The sequence below is a fragment of the Lepus europaeus genome, chromosome 15 (assembly GCF_033115175.1).
Source record: "Lepus europaeus isolate LE1 chromosome 15, mLepTim1.pri, whole genome shotgun sequence".
Taxonomy (NCBI): Eukaryota; Metazoa; Chordata; class Mammalia; order Lagomorpha; family Leporidae; genus Lepus; species Lepus europaeus.
The window spans coordinates 90,365,838-90,386,072 of NC_084841.1; the positions used below are offsets into that span (position 1 = coordinate 90,365,838).

General features: G+C 43.8%; 1 protein-coding gene across 11 annotated transcripts in view; it reads right to left on the reverse strand.

Annotated features, from left to right (window-relative positions):
• The window catches only part of ATG10 (autophagy related 10), a 295,508-nt gene that overhangs the window by 97,572 nt on the left and 177,701 nt on the right, over window positions 1-20,235 (reverse strand). For 7 of the 11 annotated variants that reach the window (XM_062212469.1, XM_062212472.1, XM_062212470.1 and 4 more), the window contains one exon: window positions 15,023-15,120. In XM_062212469.1, coding sequence (XP_062068453.1) covers window positions 15,023-15,120 — 98 coding nt within the window. Of the gene's footprint in view, window positions 1-2,521; window positions 2,657-15,022; window positions 15,121-20,235 lie in introns of all 11 variants that reach the window. The other 4 variants (XM_062212464.1, XM_062212465.1, XM_062212462.1 and 1 more) reach the window with 1 other exon arrangement.

Below are 20,235 nucleotides of genomic sequence, written 5' to 3' on the forward strand. Positions count from 1 at the left end.
TACTGCATCCCTGCCCCCAGCACGGAAGACCCCACGGAGTACAAAACTAACTAGAAGTTAATTTAACAAGATGGGAGTCAACTAAGACATCTTCCCGTCCTTTTACTTAGATTGATCTGAACACTTACTTAGCAATTAGCCATCAGAAAACTTCAGACAGTAAAAACTGGATGAGAAAGTAATGCTGCCCAAATGCCTAGAGTATTCCAGTCTTAAGACGGTCTACATGCTCTAGTATACTGCCCCAAAAATTTGAGAAATATAAACCACTCAGCCAAAAACAGTGAGAAAGAAGTTTCATATATTTCTTGATGTAAAGAGAGTGTAAAGAACAAGCAAAATTCATAAAAATGTGGTTTTCCCCCAAACAAGAAAAGCAAAAAGGAGCAGGCACTTCAGAACAGAGAAACAAATACAGAAAGTGTGTGGTACCCAGAGCACCAGCACTCAACAAATGAAAGTAGACTGATAATCTAAAAATAAAGACTCTAGAGGTAACAGTCACTGCCACTCTCAGATGCCCAAGTGAGTGAGGATAAAGCAGGACAGCACGTTTCCACTTCCTAAGACAAGAAGGTGCAGGAGAATCTGAGTGCCATTAGAACACTGAAGGCTTCTACCCAGAGCCTGCACGATGGAGACATTGACTGTGCTGCCATAATCGTGCCTGCTCAAGTGACTTATTAGCGGCCAGAATTAACACCCACAGACTCAGATCCAACAAATTAGCGGCGAATTACAGCGAAAACAAGCACATGATGCCTGCAGTCCCATTCAAACGAGCTCCACCGCGACGGCGCTGGCCGGGAGCTGGCAGTGACTGTGCGGCGGCAGCAGCCGCCGCCATCCATAAAGCCTTCTTAATTTCCTTGTCATTTAAGAATTAAGCCACTTCCAGGCCATGCGGATCCTTCCAGGTGCACTAAATTGATGTCATTATGAGCCATCAGGAAATACCCACGGAGACCTACGCCAACACTGGGAAGTTTTGTTAAACAGCTGTGTGTTTTAATTGATTTGTATTATTTAAAATAGGAACCGTTAAAAGTCAGTTATCGGATGTTGTGTGAAAGGGATGCCTGAAGACTCCAGGGAGACTGGGCTCAAAAGCAAGCCAATCACTGGGCCTTCACTGGAGCACTTAAGATTATTACTAGAGGAAGCACAATTAAATCATCAGTTTAGCAGCCATCATTATAAATCACCAGGCAACCTATCAAGCCTCATTATCCACGAATCCTTACCCAGTGGCTTCCTGAACATCACTGAGAGCAGAAAGCTACCTATTCACCAAAAGGTACCTAAAGAGTTTTGCTTTTTGTTATTTTTTTTTTTCTTATCTGGAGAAACGTATCACAGAAGGAAGATAAAATTCAGTGAAATTAATTAATGTATTTTTTCATGTTTTAGGCATGGCAAAGTCTTCAAAATGAAATTGGTGGTATTTGGGATATGCAAAATGTGGATTGCACAGGCACCTCCTCTCCCACTGCCTACCAACACTGAGCCTGATTCTCTCAGGACTTGCACGATGGGACCACAAGAGGAAAACAATCAGGGAAACCCTGTCCCTGTACTTGTACCCCCTTCCCCAGGCATATGGAAATCAGAAAAAAAAAGTCTTGGTTTCCAAATTAAAAGCGCACAGTTCAGTTCAGGTGTTAAATAGAATATATTTAAAAGCAGATGAGAGCTGGGGCCGCGGCTCACTAGGCTAATCCTCCACCTTGCGGCGCCGGCACACCGGGTTCTAGTCCCGGTCGGGGCACCGATCCTGTCCCGGTTGCCCCTCTTCCAGGCCAGCTCTCTGCTGTGGCCAGGAGTGCAGTGGAGGATGGCCCAAGTGCTTGGGCCCTGCACCCCATGGGAGACCAGGAGAAGCACCTGGCTCCTGCCATCGGATCAGCGCGGTGCACCAGCCGCAGCGCGCCAACCGCGGTGGCCATTGGAGGGTGAACCAACGGCAAAGGAAGACCTTTCTCTCTGTCTCTCTCTCTCACTGTCCACTCTGCCCTGTCAAAAAAAAAGCAGATGAGACGCAGGCTGAGTTTTGCCCAAAACTGTCCCCCCTCAGAGCCGGAAGGAAAGCAGGGGCCTGCAGAGAAGACAATGGGGAAAAGAGTATCCCACCTGTGTGTACGTACGCACGTGCACACAATGACACCACAGCAGAGAGGATGTGGGTCTAATACAAGGCTTTCAGAGTTGCCAGGTCTCAAAGGAAAAGCCCCTCCTGTCCCCATCAAGCCGACTGGCAGCAAGACTTGGCTGGGCATGAACACTGGAGACACCTGCCTGGGCGTCTGCAGCCTGCTGTGACAGCAGGAAACAGTGGGGGCAGTAGCAGACACAGGCGGCACGGTGCCTAGGTCCACTACTGCTTTAGGAACCCATGAACATGTTGCTGCTGCTTTTTTTAAAAGATTTATTTATTTATTTATTTATTTATTTGAAAGTCAGAGTTACACACAGAGAGAAGGAGAGGCAGAAAGAGACGTCTTCCATCCGCTGGTTCACTCACCAATTGGTTGCAACGGCCAGAGCTGCGCTGATCCAAAGCCAAGAGCCAGGAGCTTCCTCTGGGTATTCCCACTGGGGTGCAGGGGCCCAAGGACTTGGGCCATCTTCCTCTGCTTTCCCAGGCCATAGCAGAAAGCTGGACAGGAAGTGGAGCAGCCAGGACTCGAACCAGCGCCCATATGGGATGCCAGCATTACAGGCATCCCGCTACACCATAGCACCAGCCCCATGAACATGTTTCAGTTGGTTTTAAAAATAAAAATCATACACTTCTAGGACAAAGAATGTATTTTTTAAGATTTATTTATTTACTAAAAGGCAGAGTGACAGAGGTGGGGAGAGAAAGACAAAGGAGGAGAGAGAAAAAGAGACTCTTATCCACTGGTTCACTCCCCAGTTGCCGGCAACAGTCAGGTCCTTAGCCAGGTCTTGGCCAGGCTGAAACCACGAGCCAGGAACTCCATCCTGGACTCCCACCTGAGTGGCAGGGGCTCAAGCACCTGGGCCATCTTCAGCTGCCTCCCAAGGTGCATTAACAAGAGAAGTGAAACACCCAGGACTTGAACCAGCAGGATGCTGATGTCACAAGTGGTGGTTTCACTTGCTGAACCAGAATGCCAGCCCCAAAGAAAATATTTTAACGGGATATAAATTTAGTCATCTTTATAACAATGCAGTTATGAAATATAATTTTTAATACTTTTTATGGAAAGGCAGCATTGTGGTGCAGTGGGTTAAGTTGTCTCCTGCAACCCCAGCATCCCATATGGGCACTGGTTTGTGTCCCGCCTGCTCCACTTCTGATCCAGCTCCCTGCTAATGCGTCTGGATAAGGAGCAGAAGATGGTCCAAGTGTTTGAACCCCTGCCACCCACGTGGGAGAGTGGGATGAAGCTCTGGGCTCCTGGCTTCAGCCTGGCCCAGGTCTGGCTATTGTGGCCCTTTGGGGAGTGAACCAACAGATGGAAGATCTCTCTCTCTCTCTCTCTCTCTCTTTCTGTAACTCTCCATTTCAAATAATTATATAAATCTTTTCAAAAACAATTTTTATGGTGGAAACAGCCCATGAAGGCAAATGCTCTCTAAGACCCATAAAGTCAGGATATAGTGCTGGAATTCAAAAGTTTGAGGAGACAGAACAAGAGCAAGAATGAGAGCAAGCACATATACAGCTGAAACAGAGACTTGGGCAGATGCATTCAGATCAGGAGTTCAGTAGTAACCCAGGGTAAAAAGGGGGGTTGGGTCAGACCCTAATTTGACCCACGTTATGATTATGACTGAGAAAATCCCTGAAGGAAATGCGTTTGCCTTGAAAATGACCATTATTAATTATAAAATATATTTACTGCTTATTACACACTAGGCAAAGTAAAAAACATAAGAAGTGGAGGACATTTATACAAAATTGGTTACTTAATGATACTAAGAAATTTTACTAATTTGAGTTGTGATAACAGAATTACAGTCATGTGAAAGAGTAATGACCTGTTTTAAATTAAACTTTTGAGCTAATTTTAAATTCATATGCAACCATAAGAAATGACACAGAGACCTTTGTACCTACTCTTTGCCCAGTTTCCACCAACAGTACCACCTTGCTAATCTACAGTGTCACAGTACAGCCAAGACCCTGACATAGACCAAGTAAAGAATGCCATGGCCATCAGTCTCCTCGCGATGCCTTTTATAGGCGTACCATTCCCCTCCTGCCTACTTTACCTCCAGCAACTGACAACCACACGTCTGTTCTCTGGGCTATAATGTTGTCACTTCAAAAATGTACATAAATTGAATCATACACTATGCTACCTTTTAGAACTGTGTTCTTGCACTCAGCCTACTGCACTGGAGATGCACCCAGGTTGCTGAGTATATTAGTAATTGGTTCCTTTTTACCACTGAGCAGTACTGCATTGTGAGGGTGCACCCCCAGGGCTATTTAACCATCCACTCAGTGACGGACACCAGGGTTGTTTCCAATGGGGGCAGTTCTGAATAAAACAACTATAAACATTCATGGAGAGACCATGCCTTTTGAGAATACTTACTTACGTTTTATGGATAATATAAAATGAAGTGTAGGATTGACTTTTAAAAAATTCCACAACAGGTAAGAAATAAAAAAATAATAATAATAATAAGGTTGCCATGAGTTGATAAGCCCATTATACTATTATCTATACTTTTGTATATGTTTATAATTTTCCATAATGCCAAGTTTTTAAAAAGATGATAGCAAGAAAAAATTACTTATCTGACCACTACTCATCTACACATATAAACACACACATATCTTCAAGTAAAACTGAAGGCATTGGGGCTGGCGCTGTGGCATAGCAGACAAAGCCGCCACCTGCAGTGCCAGCATCTCATATGGGCGCCAGTTCTAGTCCCGGCTGCTCCACTTCCAATCTGCCTCTCTGCTACGGCCTGGGAAAGCAGAAGATGGCCCAAGTCCTTGGGCCCCTGCACCCACGTGGGAGACCCAGAAGAAGCTCCTGGCTCCTGGCTTCAGATCAGCACAGCTCCAGCCATTGTGGCCAATTGGGGAGTGAACAAGTGGATGGAAGACTTTACCTCTCCCTCCCTCCCTCTCTCTTTCTCTCTCTCTCTCTGTTTCTCCTTCTTTGTCTGTATAACTTGGACTTTCAAATAAATAATCTTTAAAAAAAAAAAAAACAAACCTGAAGGCATATGCTTCTTTTCTTGTAGCTTTAGCCTGTGTCATGATCATGGGCATCTTTTAAATAAAGCACAGAGCCCACATCTTCCAGAGACTGTATGTGTAAACTAACTAGTACACCAGCTTAGGCAGATCCTGCCTAGGCATCTGTTCACCTCCTTTGAGGTGACAGGTAGCCCACGATGCTGGTCAAAGCAGGGCAGCAATCACCATAATCAAATGCATGAGATTCATGAGTGGCTTGTCTTCAGAAGAGAGGGTGCCTGTCTTCCATGAACTGGTCCTTATCAGCAAGACTAACGCTGAGCGGACAGCAGTATGATTACCAGAGATGAAGAGCAACAAACTGTGAGCACAATCAGGCCTGAAAACGAAGTGAGATGCGTTTTACGTTATGCAAAGGCTGCTTTTGTTTTTAAGCCACTCTGGAGGACAGGATATTATGATCGTGTTCAGTCTGCAAGCTAATGATTCTTTAGCGTAATTCTGCAAAACGGCATCTGCTATTCAATGCCACTGATACTCCATCAGCTCATCCTCCCTGGTCTCTGTCATACTGTGCATCTCCATCTTCCTGGGGACATCCTGCTTTTTCCCCACATGGAGGCCTTACAATAATGAAGACCCACCCTCCAAAGATCACAAGCAAAGAAGAGGACAAAAAATACCCATCCACTAACCAATCTGGGATGAAACACCAAAATCCCCAAAGTGAACAATCATGATGACTTTCAAATGCCAAATAGTACAATGATTGACAAGTTTCTCTTGGTTGCTCTTTAGTGCCTGGATGAGCAATTCTAAAGCTTAAATGAAATCTGTTCTTAGAAGTAAGACACCCATCCACAGATCAAATCCCAATACAAAACATTCCAAAGGATCAACCAAATCTCATAGTTATGTGACAGTCTGATTATATCAAATATCCCTCTTATTAAGAGAGCCCTAGCCTTGGTGGGTAAGAGTAGCAATGCCTATTGTGTTAAGATTGGATCTGTAGTACTATACTAGTGTTAGGTAGGAAGATAGAAATCAGCCTATGTATGTGAAAGGGGCCTAAAGAAAACAAAGCACCTTGGAAAAGCAATGCAGCAACCTCGGGAGCAGCTCTGTATTTCACACTACAAAGTCCTGCCCTATCCCAGTAACTTTACAGGAGGTCCTAGCCTCTCCCAGGGCACCCCAGGAGAATCGAATCCTCTGCTCTACTGGCTACCCAGTCTGATAACATGGGGTCTAACACCTTGGGAGGAATTTTACTTCTTTCACACCAGCAAACCCTTTCTCCGGGGAGGGGGGAGGCAAGTGGCTGGCACACATGGACCCTGCTCCCTTAAAAGCCCCAGTCTGAATACAGGCTGCATCCTCAGCCCTTTCTTGGGACACCCACCTGGTCTGGCAGGTGTACTGCCCTCAGCTCAGCTCCCAGTCCTCTGCTGAGATGGCTCCCTGGCCTACCAGGTGTATTCTTTCTATTAATCTTGCTTGCCCATGTCTGAATGACTGGACATGCTCTCTCAGATCCATCTGGAGAGGAGCCCATCTGACCTGATGGATGCCCTACCCCATTAAACCTTGCTAATCTCTACTCTGTCACACCAGAATTCTTGAAGAGGCATTTCCTGTAACACTAGGTTAAAAAAAAAGATGGTCCACGAAAAGGCTGTCTTTGTGACACTCAAACGCCTATGAATTGAAAGACATTATGAGGTTGGTGCTATGATGCAGTGGGTTGGGGCCCTGGCCTGAAGCACCGGCATCTTATATGGGTACCAGTTCTAGTCCCAGCTACTCCACTTCCAATCCAGATCTCCGCTATGGCCTGGGAAAGCAGTGGAGGACGGCCCAAGTCCTTGGGTTCCTGCACCCACGTGGGAGACCTGGAGGAAATTCCTGGCTTCTGACTTCGGATTGGCTCAGCTCCGGCCATTGCGGCTATCTGGGGAGTGAACCAGCGGATGGAAGACCTCTCTCTCTGTCTCTACCTCTCTCTGTAACTCTTTCAAATAAATAAAATAAATCTTTTTTAAAAAAGAAAGACATTAGTCAATTCTATCAGGAACAGTCAGTGTACAGATTGATTCCTTTGGTTCAAAAGAATTTCTACCAATGCGGGAGAGAGCGGCAAGGTGGCGGAATAGGCAGGGAGCACACTATTAGTCCGGGGGACACTTTAATAAAAGTGGAGATACTGCAGGGTCAAGGAAGAGTAGGGGATGAAACAGCAGAGGAAACTCTTCCAGAACTAGTGATTCACAGTGTACCTGCGTGGAGAGCGTGGGAGCCCAAGTTTGGGACACCAGCGGCAGACTCAACACACCAGCGCTGGAACGTGAGGCGAGCCGAACCTCAATAGCCCGAGATACCAGCGGGCAAGCGGAAAGAGGAGACTAGAGGGAACGAGGCTTGAAACTCCGTGGGGAAAAGTTCACCAGGCTAACTAGAAGAGAGAGAGGAAAAAAAATAAAAAAAGTGACCGATACAGACACAAGTTTCTCTCTCTCCGCTCACCTCTCAAAGGCAAGCAAGACAGAGCAGGCGCCATTTTGGACATACGTCATAAGCAGGGCGACCTCAGGTCTGCACCAGCCCTGAGCCTAGCAGAAAAACCTGACTCTGGGGGGAGGGGTGAAATAACAGGAGATTAGCATCTAACTTGGCAACCCAGTGGGAGACTGCAGGAGAACTGGAGCCCACACTGAGGGCAGCACAGATTCCCTGTGTGGTCCTTGGGAAAGAGCTTCCGATCTCTGGCTCCTGTGGGTATATCATTTGCCTGCTAACTACCTCCAATTACGTTCAGCTGTGTGGAATTACTTCCCTTTTGAATCAAAAAAAGAAAGAGAGATTTACCACACCTAACCTGGGAGTGTCATCTTTGACACACCCTCAACCCTGAGGAACCAAACACAGCTCTCAGTCCACACTCACCTCAAGCCTCTAAGGCTCCACTGAAAGCAGACAGTCCACTTAATATAGAGCCATAGTGTAACAAGAAAAAACACCACAGTGAAGAAACCAAATATCTCCAACATGCCAAACAACAAACGCAAAAACCAAGGTAACAAGAACAAGGAAGACACTATGACGCCCCCAAATGAAAAAGACATCCCAATTCAAGATTATGAAGATGATGAGATAGAAGAAATGCAAGAAGCGGATCTCAAAAAATTGATAAGAACATTAAGAAGTTCTCAAAAACAAATTCTTGAACTACAGAAATCCTTAATGGACAAGATAGAAAATCTCTCTCATGAAAATGAAATATTAAGGAGGAATCAAAATGAAATGAAACAACTAGTGGAACAAGAAACGGTGATAGTGATGAGAAATCATAATGAAATGAAGAATTCAATAGATCAAATGACAAACACATTAGAGAGCCTTAAAAACAGAATGGGCGAAGCAGAAGAGAGAATATCAGACTTAGAAGACAGAGAACAGGAAAGGAAACAGGCAAACCAAAGAAAAGAAGAAGAAATTAGAAATCTAAAAAATATTGTCGGGAATCTACAGGATACTATTAAAAAACCCAACATTCGGGTTCTAGGAGTTCCTGAAGGCATGGAGAGGGAGAAAGGATTAGAAGGCATTTTCAGTGAGATACTAGCAGAAAATTTCCCAGGTTTGGAGAAGGACAGAGACATCCTAGTACAGGAAGCTCATAGAACCCCTAATAAACATGACCAAAAGAGATCCTCACCACGACATGTTGTAATCAAACTCACCACAGTGAAACATAAAGAAAAGATCCTAAAATGTGCAAGAGAGAAACGTCAGATTACTCTTAGAGGATCTCCAATTAGATTCACAGCAGACTTCTCATCAGAAACCCTACAAGCTAGAAGGGAATGGCGAGACACAGCCCAGGCACTAAGAGAGAAAAACTGCCAGCCCAGAATACTATATCCTGCAAAGCTCTCATTTGTGAATGAAGGTGAAATTAAGACTTTTCTTAGCAAACAGAAACTGAAAGAATTTGTTGCCACTCATCCTGCCCTGCAAAAGATGCTTAAAGATGTGTTACACACAGAAACACAGAAACACGGTCACCAATATGAAAGAAGGTAAAGGAAGGAAACCTCACAGCAAAAGATCACAGGAAGCTCAATTTCTCTTTGACATAGAATTAAACTCTGATGCTCTGTTAAAGCAATGTGTTAAAGTAATCTATTATGTTCTCTTGATGTCTGTTAAATTCTAATTGTTCAAAAACAGCTGCATTTTTATTAAGAGCTATGGGTTATTTAAATATGTGCTTATTTTCAAAGATTTGAATAATCACCTTGTAACAATGATCAAATTTGGTCTATGTTATGTCATGATTTTAAGGAATCTTATTTCAACCAGATATTTTGGATTTTGAGCCTTCTTGGCGTTCTTGACAGGCATTCAAAAAATCAAAGTTTCAAACAATCTGGTCTCTAAAATTTCCAGTAAATCCTGGACTTTGGTTTTTCCAGTTTGGGCCCAACTGAAAAAATCGAAGGACCTATGTCTCTCATCTTATAGAGACACCAACTAATCAGTCTATTTGGATTATATTAGAAGGACTGTCAAGATGTGATGTGGTACCAGACTTTAAGTTTCTATAATGGAAAATGCTATTAATACAAATGTTTGAGAATTAAAAAGTCTAATGATCTTGTGTTACTAGACATGATAGTTATCTTAATGAGAAAGCCCCAGAGGCCTAAAGGGTTAAATACTTGTAAAATCCTACAGGTGCTTTGAAAAATACTGTGAAGTAAGCAAGTGCCTCTTCTTGGTTGATGAGTTTATAATTTTAAACATGGCAACTTAAAGTCTTTTGTCATCCATAGTTATATATGATGTGCTGCTCATAAAACTAAAGCGTTGTTGGTTCTGTGTTTAGCTGTCCTCCTATAGGTTCCTATGGACTTTTTCCAGCCACTTTTATTGTATTCAGTACTTTGGGATGGCTCTGTAAACAGATGAAGCCAATAATGTATTAACAATACCAACTGAGAGAAAGTATGGTTAACTGAGGTTACTCAAAACAAAAAGCAATTCAAATCAATTGGCAATCTACAAAAAGAGTTAAAGATTTTAAAAGCTATTATTAAAATTGCTATATTGGTCTATTATGCTATGTTATATGTGTGTACATATTGTATGTCCACATGGGGAAATTTTATTAAGAGTTTTATTTTAAATGGCTTATAGATAAGATTGTCCATAAATTTAAGCTGCTAAAATCAATCAAAGATACATTTTAATTTGTATGACCTGAATCTCTGCATCATATGTTTTATACTTGTTGGTAGAAAGAAACTAAAAACATTTTAGATGGTTGTGCTTAAGTTTACTGGCTAAACAAACTACACCATGTTAGATATTTAAGAGGTGTTTTCAAATACATGATTCTTAAAATTTATAGAAGGCATTGGACCTTCTGGTAAATGTTTTCTTAAGTTGTTATCTAATGGTTGAAACGGTTTGCTAAGTATTCATGTAATATTGCTATTGTCAGCAAGCGATCTAGGACTTGCTCCCTCATTTCTCTATTCTAAGCCCAACTTGTTCTTTCCTTTCTCTATTCTCTTCAAGGTAGGAAACTAATTCTATCATGAAGGAATGAATAGGACGCACAATTTAATCTTTAGACCTTATAAAAGAGATGGCTAACATTTTTCTGTAATAGCATAGCCAAAATAAGAACTCAAATAATAATCTCATAGCTAGATTCACTTCGCCATCAGCGAAGTATACAGTAAGTAGAAAAATCCTCCCTTTCAGACCAAAGGGAAAGAAAGTTTTCAAGTGAGAATATAATTTTCCTCATGGGCATTGTCTACCTTAGAAAAACTACTACAGAACATGCCTGTGACTATAGACTTGTAGTTCAGGCCACCGAAGATTAGAGATGGGACTTGGGCACTCCCTTGACTTGCATCCTCTGGTCTGCTTTAACACAAACCAGGAGGAAAAGAAAGCTCGACATCAGAAGTAATGGGTGGCAGGCCTATTAATGGCTGATCTGTACAGTGATCTGCCCTCAAAGAGACCCAACAGGCCAGTCCACTGCAGTGGCTTTCAATGTGGTAAGCCTGGGCTTCAGCAGAAGTCAGCTTGTGAAGAGCCCTGGCAGCTCTGCCAAGAGTTGGATCACTGGAAATGGACCTGCCCTGGAGTTGAAGGATGCCCAGGTCAGAGCCACAGATCTTATTGGCTCCAAGCTGAAAAGCCCTTCACTCAGCCCAACTTCCAAAGTGACCACTGCAGCTGAGGGGATGGTCAAGTAGGGTCAGCAACATTGCAGGCAGAACTGTAAATTTCTTGTTAGAGATGCCCCCTACCTTTACCTGGCCAACTCTCCTCCCAGGCCAGCCAAGTAATGAAAGTCAACAGAGTGCCTTCCCCTAGGAGGTTCACACCTCCCTTAGGATATACCCCATGTGAAGAGATAGATAGGTCTGGGCCTCTGAATTTACAAGGCCTAAAGCCCAACAGATTATTATCAAGCCCCTTCTATCAGGTTCTATTTGCCTCTCAATCAGAAAAATTACTTGTAGCTTAGACAGCACCTTTCTTAGCTCCTCCAATAATGACTCTGTCCTTTGTTCTAGGCCCTGTCTAGTGCACTTGGGCCTCATTCCTTTGTAATCATAACCTCTACTCTACCACCAATGGCTCTACTCCCAACCTGTGTGTACTGTACTGATGGTCCTCTTCCCCACTTAATGCTGTATAATTGTTCAAACCTGGTAAATGCCACTCTTAGGATCATTGGTTACTATCCTCACTCTGTCTTTTATGACCTTGTCTAAATATGATCAGAGTCGGTAAACTTGGAAGGCTTCCATAGCCTTGGCAACTCATGACGACAGCCTAGGATGGTTACTGTCGCCATAAACTAGAGTGTCAATTTGTTGGGTCAACAACAGGAGCCACTGTGCACTTGCTCCTCATGTGGGATCTCTGTCCTTAATGTGCTGTACATTGTGATTTAATGCTATAACTAGTACTCAAACAGTATGTTTCACTTTGTGTTTCTATGTGGGTGCAAACTGTTGAAATCTTTATACTAAATTGATCTTCTGTATATAAAGCGAATTGAAAATGAATCTTGATGCAAATGGAAGGGGAGAGGGAGCGGGAGAGGGGAGGGTTGCGGGTGGGAGGGAAGTTATGGGAGGGGGAAGCCATTGTAATCCATAAGCTGTATACTGGAAATTTATATTCATTAAATAAAAGTTAAAAAAAAAAAGAATTTCTACCAATGCAAAGAAATCTATTGGCAGGGCTGGCGCTGTGGCGTAGGGGGTAAAGCTACTACTTGCAGTGCTGGCATCCCATATGGACGCCAGTTCGAGACCCGGCTGCTCCACTTCTGTTCCGGCTCTCTGCTATGGCCTGGGAAAGCAGTAGAAGATGGCCCAAGTCTTTGGGCCCTTGTACCCACGTGGGAGACCTGGAAGAAGCTCCCTCCCAGCTCTTGGCTTTGGATTGGCACAGCTATAGCCATTGACCATTTGGGAAGTGAACCAGCAGATGGAAGACTCTCTCTCTCTCTCTCTCTCTCTCCCTCCCTCCCTCCCTCCCTCCCTTCCTCCCTCCCTCTCTCTCTCTGTTTCTCTGCCTCCTTGTAACTCTACCTTTCAAATAAATGAGTAAATCTTAAAAAAAAAAAAAAAGAAATCTATTGGCAATATCAAATTAGGAAACTAAGAAGATATGGTTGAATTCCAATGTTGTGTCTGTGCCATGAGTTAGAACAGAGACATGTGGAATTAAAACACAGAGGGACACAGACCACCAGGAATTGTGCCGTAGGTTGGCACTGAGAAGATTAACAATAGGGCAGCCAGTGAGACAAAAGGGATAAGAATTGCCCTCAGGAGCATAATGAAAAGTTACTGAGAAGGAGGTGAGGACAAAGTGCTGAAGTTAAATACACCTGTACTTTTGGACTCTTCCCTTGGCCTTTGCTGTCATCTCAACCCTTACGACCAAATCTCTCCTGGTTCCTACACATTATGACCCTGCAGTATTTATTTTTGGATGTTCTGTGATCATCAAGGAGACACAGAATGTTGAAACTCTTATACTCACCCTGGCATACTTAAAAGTTAAACAGTTTGCATAAAATTAAGTGTCTTGGCAGAACTATGAAGGATGGATCTGCTTCTATATCTCATGACCTGGCTTCAACCACCACTGACGCCTGGTCGCCAGATCCTGGACTTCAGAAGCAGTCATTCCGGTGAGCCAGGATGATTACAGAGAGAGGAGCAGATGAGAACAACAGAACAAAGAGGGAAAGAACTCCAAGAGCAAAGCTCCCGTGGTGATAAACAGTGGCCGTGTTTGGAGGGCGAGCTGCAGGGGGAAGAGTAGAAGATGAACTGGCAAGGGCAGGTGGAGCCAGGAGTGGGAGTCGGTGCAGCCTGGGCCAGGCACTTGCACGACATCCTGCAGACCCTGGGTAGGGCGGACATGACTAGGATGAGAAGGCACTTTAAAAAGGTTTTGGAAAAATGGAATTCAATTTATTTGGGCACACAAAAAAATTGAAATCCATGCATGGTTTTTTGATAATATGCAATTTTCTGTGAGTTTTTTTTTTCTCTTTGTTTGCATGGACGTCAAAAGCTCTTTTTGCACCAAAATAGAACTCTCCTTTAATTCCATTCCTCTACCAATGTTGTGGAGTGTCCCGGCAAGTGCAGCAGTGGTTGAGCTGTGACTGCAGGGGTTGGAGAGGACGCACAGATCAGGGAGAAGGGGATTTATCAGTGGTCTCAGTGAGGTCAGGGGGCCTCCATCGAGGAGGGTGCCAGTGGGGACAGAAAGGAAGAGGTCAACCCGAGCGGCAGTGTCAAAGATAATCACACTTAAAGCTAGCCTTGTCCTCAAGGAGAACCTAGGTAACGGTCATTCGCAGTCACTGTCAAAGAAGTGCCTCTGACGGGCTGGGGAACCTCACGTTGACTGGGAGGCAAACTGCTGCTTCTGATCAAACACACAGGAGGGCATAAACAACCTATTGGCTGGTAAGTCATTTTTAAACAAGGCTCTCATGAAGCATAACAGGCTTGAAAGCTAAGATATTTGGCATAAGTAAAAATTATTTTCAAGGAGACCATGATTGGTGGCAAGGTGATGAGTATTTTTAAATGTCTAAAATAATTAACTGCTGATTTTAGGGAGGCAGTAATAATGACTTACATGATTGATGGGTCTATTTTCTCTACTTTTGCAAATCTACTTTTTATACCTACTTTGCAGATCTATTTTCTCTAATTTTGCAAAGCACTACTGCAAACCTATTATTAATCAAAAGTCCATATTTATTTATTTATTTATTTTTGCAAATGTGCCCATGAGAAAGAAACACTGTGAAACATCCCAGGCAACCACAGTCAACACAAGCCCAACCATCTACTCCGTAGTTTATATGTCAACTTATCTTCTATTTATGTAGTACACATTTACTGAACACATTTTCATTGAGCACCTACTATATGGTATGAGCTCTGCTGGTGTTGAGTGAGGTGTGCATCACACCTGGGAACTCACAGTAGAGTAGAAAAGACAGGTGTGTATTTTCTGAAAATCACCCAAATACATAATTTTAAGTTGAGATAAGCACCGTGAAAGGAAGTTATGGGGTGTGATGTAAGCTTACAATAAGGAAAGTAATCCAAGACTGGGAAGGTGTTTTTAAGGAGACTGTTTCTGAACTGAGCTCTGTATGGATCTGGGGAAGTGAAACAGAAGGAAGCGAAGAGAGAACTGGACAAAGAAGAGCAGAGGGAAGGCCTGCGTACACAGAAACGAGCACGTTCTCACCTGCTGGGTGATGGTGTCCCACGGCCCCTGCAGCAGCCGTGTCCTGTAGCACTCGTGGACTCCTTCCCAGATATCCTCCAGGGTCAAAGGCTGCCCGTCTGTGAAAGCACAAGGTAAGGGCTGAGTCAGCACCCCAGCAACACACGGTGCCGGCTGCTACCTCAAGCCATCATAGAATCTGTAGCAGGGCAAATTCTACCAGCGCTTATGTGAAGAGAGTGCTACGCGGATCCCCATTTTCTTCCTGAGGGGAATTTAAGCATTTCTCTCCTTTGCATTTAGTTAGCAGTTAAATTATCTGCTCCTTCATTGACGACACCAATTTTATAAAAATAAGCAAAGCCAAATGTGTTTGAGAGAACTGACAGATACAAGTGCAGCAGAGAGCCGGGTAAAGAGGCCCCATCTTCTCCAGATGGACTAGGGGGGCCTCTGGGCTATAGAACGAACAGCCCACTTCCCACTTCCTCTACTGCACTGACTGAGTGTCTGCAATGTCCAAATGGCTCTGGTGGGTACCACGGAGAACAGAGAAAAGGAAAACACGAAAATTCTCCTACTGAGGAGCCTATCACCTACTAGGGAGACCAGCGCAAGGATTCTACCAGCAACCAAAATACCAGGTGGAGAGGTTGCTGCCAGAGGAAAACTGCAGTTCTCTGACAGACCAGAGGAGGGAGACATTAACACCCAGCATCTGTGGCCTGTGGCCAGAGACCAAGCCCGTGGTTGCTGGGGCCTGGAAGGGATGGCGTGGAAATGAATGAGTGGATAATTCTCTTTCTATTGATTAAGTTGTTTCAATCATCCATCCACATCCATCGAACTGTGTACCCTATAAAAACCACCACGTCATCAGATAAGCAATGAGGAAACAAAGTCTCTATGTTCTTAAAATAAAGCAGAACGATGGAGCTACCTGAAGACTTTCCAACCACACGTGCTGGAAAAGCAGGTATCGCGATACTAGGATTCAGGGCTACTCACTCCAGTCAGAGCTATCAAATCCTTTTCCGACTTTCACGTGTGCTCTTCTCCCTAGGCAAACCCACCAGACCCGCAAGGACATGCATTGCCACAGAATTTAAAATAAAAATAAAAACCCAGCAAGCTTTGTGTTCACACGTTCAGACTACAGGTAGAAATGCAGGGTGTCAGAATCACCACCAGATCTGGAGCCCGAGCTAAGTTTAAATCCTGGTGTTGGCCCTTACTTAGGGTGAGACTGCAAGCTATTTAGCTTTTAACTTTACCTGTAAAATGAGGACAATATTGCTTTTCAAATTTTGTTCTCATGAAGCTTGCAGTGAAGCCGGGATTCTGTTAGGCACATGATAAGAACTCAGTGCACATTAGCTATCTACTCCCAGGTCCCACTCCACCATGCCAGTTATTTCCCCAGGCTAGACTTGTCTCTAGACATGGCTGAGAACTGTTCCATGTGTCTACACCACGCACACTACCTTTGATACAGTAATATACTAACAGCATAAGCACGGCATTTCTCATGTTTGACCTGAAAAGTTGAACTTTTCCTCAACCTTTATTTTCAATAAATAGCAATAGAATATTTTGATACATTTTCAATAAGTATCTTCATCTTGGCATTTATCTGGCGGCAGGAGACTATTATCTTGTGATAAATAGTTTTATTTCATTGACATTTCCATGTCTGTAAAATGAACAAGATTTATTCATCCAATTAACATTTGAATGTCATGTTTAGCTACAAGTTAGAAACAAGCTGCCGTCAGTGTCTGTGTTATATTGTTTTCTGAACACATTTACAGAGTAGGGCCAAACTCTGTTAAGATAAGCACTACACATCTTCGCGATATGCACAGGCACGTGTGTGTGTGTGTGTGTCCCTTTGTGCATGTGTACTGGTGGTGGGAGAGGCAAATTAAATCTCAAGGTCTTCGTTGTCAAACAGTAAACTAAATAATCAAATTAGGAAAAGGCACCACACTTTCAAGATAATTTTTACTTGTCAAAGTTAGAGGAAACCAAGTAGTAGCATATTGAAATGTTAAAGCTGAACATACTTATGTCACAAAAGATACAGATTTTTTTAAATGACAAAGAATTTCTGTAGACGTTCTTTTTTTAGATTGTTAAAAGACAATACCATAATAATAGTACCCAGGCTATTTTTATGTCATTTAACAAAACCCAGCAATTAGCAGGAATGCATTTCTGCATGTCCCTTGTTTGTAACCTGATCTAAAAACTATAGTAAGATTTTTTAGTAGTGGAAATAAAGCACACCACCAACTCCACACATTGATCCATCACCATGCTGTTTCTCTATTCCCCATGTGGTGCTGCAGAAGAGACCCCAGGAGTCACTCTACATCTCTCTCTGTCAGCCATGAATCTCAGGATGAAAAGCACGGTTTATTACCAACTATATTGTAATCCCTCGGCTCTCTGCCCTCTGCTCCATTCCCGCTGCACTTAGTTCAGTTTCAAGCCTCCAGAACCAGCCTTTGTCAGTCTTCTAGCGTTCCAAGCCTGGTCTCTGCCCTACGGGCATCAAACAGATGTCACCCAAATTCTACTCTGCTGAATGCCAGTCTCTGGCACCCCTTCCCCCACAGTACAAAACCCAAACATTCTGGTGCTCCGGCCCAGGCTACCTGACCTGACGTCACCATTCTTCTTTGGGAGCAGTCAAGGTCCTAACTCCGCCCCATCACAGTCTCAGCCAAACCCATCCCCTCTGTGCCCTAGTGCACTCTTCTGATCGCTCTCTGGAGTGATCGTAGGTGTCACAGGTTCACCACAGCCTGCCCTTTCCAACCATAATCCAAGCTCTAGGGAGGCAGGCACGCAGAGTGCTCTTACTCCTGCGCGTGTCCCAGCACCTGGGTCAGGGTCTGACACATAGTAACTGGTTAACACAGATTTGCTGAGATAATGGAACAAAAGATAGCATATATATATATATATATATATATATATACACACACACACACACATATATATAAATGTATGTATGTATGTATATTTTCCCACTCAGTAGTATGACATAAACCTTCCCCACATTGGTAAAAGGCGTCCTTATGATTGTACTGGTTATGTGGTCCAGTACTAAGATGGTGTGCCATAATTTGTAAATACTCCTCTGTTATTGGTCATTTAAATTATTATCAGCTTTGAAACACAACCTGGAGCAAAATAGTCACAAAGTAAGCCATAGCAATTTTTTCTTCCTTTGAATTATTTTCTTTTGATAAATTCCCCAGAGTGGAATTACTAAGTCAAAGTGAAAAATAACTGTTTCAATTCTAGTTCAGAAGAACTAGTATCTCGCCACATCAAGATTCGCCCTGGGGTAATGGGACAAGAAGTTAATTTTAGAAGTAAGTGCTTATATAATTTGGCAACTACTATACACCAAGCATTGTTCTGAAACCTCTGTGATCCACCAGTGGGAAAAACAATGATGGCTGCGTTCTTGGAGGTTATCTTCCAGCTGGGGGCAGGGGAGAGTGACAATAAACCAGGCACCTCGTTAGTGAGGGAATGGTACAGCCTGCTAGGAGGCCACGGTGCTGTGATGAAAAGGCAGAACAGACAAGGAGCGCCTGGCAGGGCGCTGGCCGCTTCAGACTCAGCTGGGGGCGGCCGAGAGCCAGCAGCAGGGGCGCCAGCTCCGCGGACGCCTGACGGGAGAAAAGGAAGGCTGTCCAGGGTCCGGGACTGACCTTGGAGAGGCAGGGAGCTTGCTGCGCCCTCAACAACACTGAATTTTCTCAAGGAACAGCTGTACCGATATAATTCACATGTGTACAATTCAATGATATTTCGGGCACGCGGCCCTCGCCTCGAGCCAGCTTAGAACATTCTCATCACCTGACACAGCAACCCAGGCTCCTGAGCTGACAAACCTCGGCCACCAATGCTGGCTTCCCTAGGGAACTGCGAGGTCATTTCTGGTTGGAATGAATTTGTCCACTTGCACGTTTCACAGAAACGGGAGCACACGGCACATGGTCATTTGTGACTGTTGCCTCTACCCAGAGCGTTTCAAGTGCATCCATTCATGTTGTACCATCCTTCTCATATCCAAATTACGTTTCCCTGTATGATACAGCATACCTTGTCTACCCATTCATTAGCTTGTGGATATCCAGTTTTTCCCACTTTGGAGCCGTTATGAGTCATGGTGATTCTAAGAAAATTCCTGTGCCAGTGTTTGTGTGGACTGTGTCTTCCTTTCTTCTGGGGGCATACCTGGTAGTGGGAGTGGAGCAAGATCTCAAGAGGTACGAAGTAATGCCTGCTGGTTCTGAGCTGTTTTCCCTTATAAGTGACATTTAGCACCCCTTCATGTGCTTACAGGTCACTGTCCTCAGATCTTCACCCTCTTTTAAGTCGAGTTCCTTGTCTTATTACTGAGGTGTAACAGTTCTTGATATATTTTAGATATAAGTCCCTTATTTCCTCCATTTCTGTGAGCTCTTTTACTTTCTTGATGGTGTCGTTTGAAACACAAAAGTTTTTAATTTCAATAAAATCCAATTGATCTAGTTTTTCTTTGTTTGCTTATATGTTTGGTGTCGCAAATAAGAAAATGTTAGGGACTGGTGTTGTGGCCCAGTGGGTTAAGCCACGGCCTACAACACTGGCATTCCATATGAATGCTGGTTTGGGTCCCAGCTGCACCAGTTCCTTGCTGGTGAACCTCAGAAAGTAGTAGATGATGGCCCAAGTGCTTGGGCCCCTGCCACTCATGAGGAAAATCTGAGTTCTGGGCTCCTGGTTTCAGCCTGGCCCAGCTCCTGCCATTTTGGCCATTTAGGCAGTAAACCAGTAGATGAAAGATCTCTTTCTCTAATTGCCTTTCAAATACATAAACCTTAAAAGAAAATGTTGCCTGATTCAAGGTCATGATGACATGCCCTTCTATCTTTTTCTGAGAAAGTTGTCTGCTGGCTTTGAAGTGAGTTACTGCTGGGATTTCACCAGGACAGTGACAGCACCTGGCTAAGGGTTGGTAAATACCACACATCGCAGCTCTCTAAGCAATGTGAACTGTGGGAAGCACGAGTGCTTATTGTTTCCCTAGGCATGTCATTTTCTAAATTTTTTTTTTTAAGTTTTACTTATTATTTTATTGCAGGCTTCGTTGTGGGCAGGAACCTTCCTGATTTCCAGCATCTAGAGCAGACGCCGTTCCTGCTGGGTGGTTTAACACGGGGACCAGC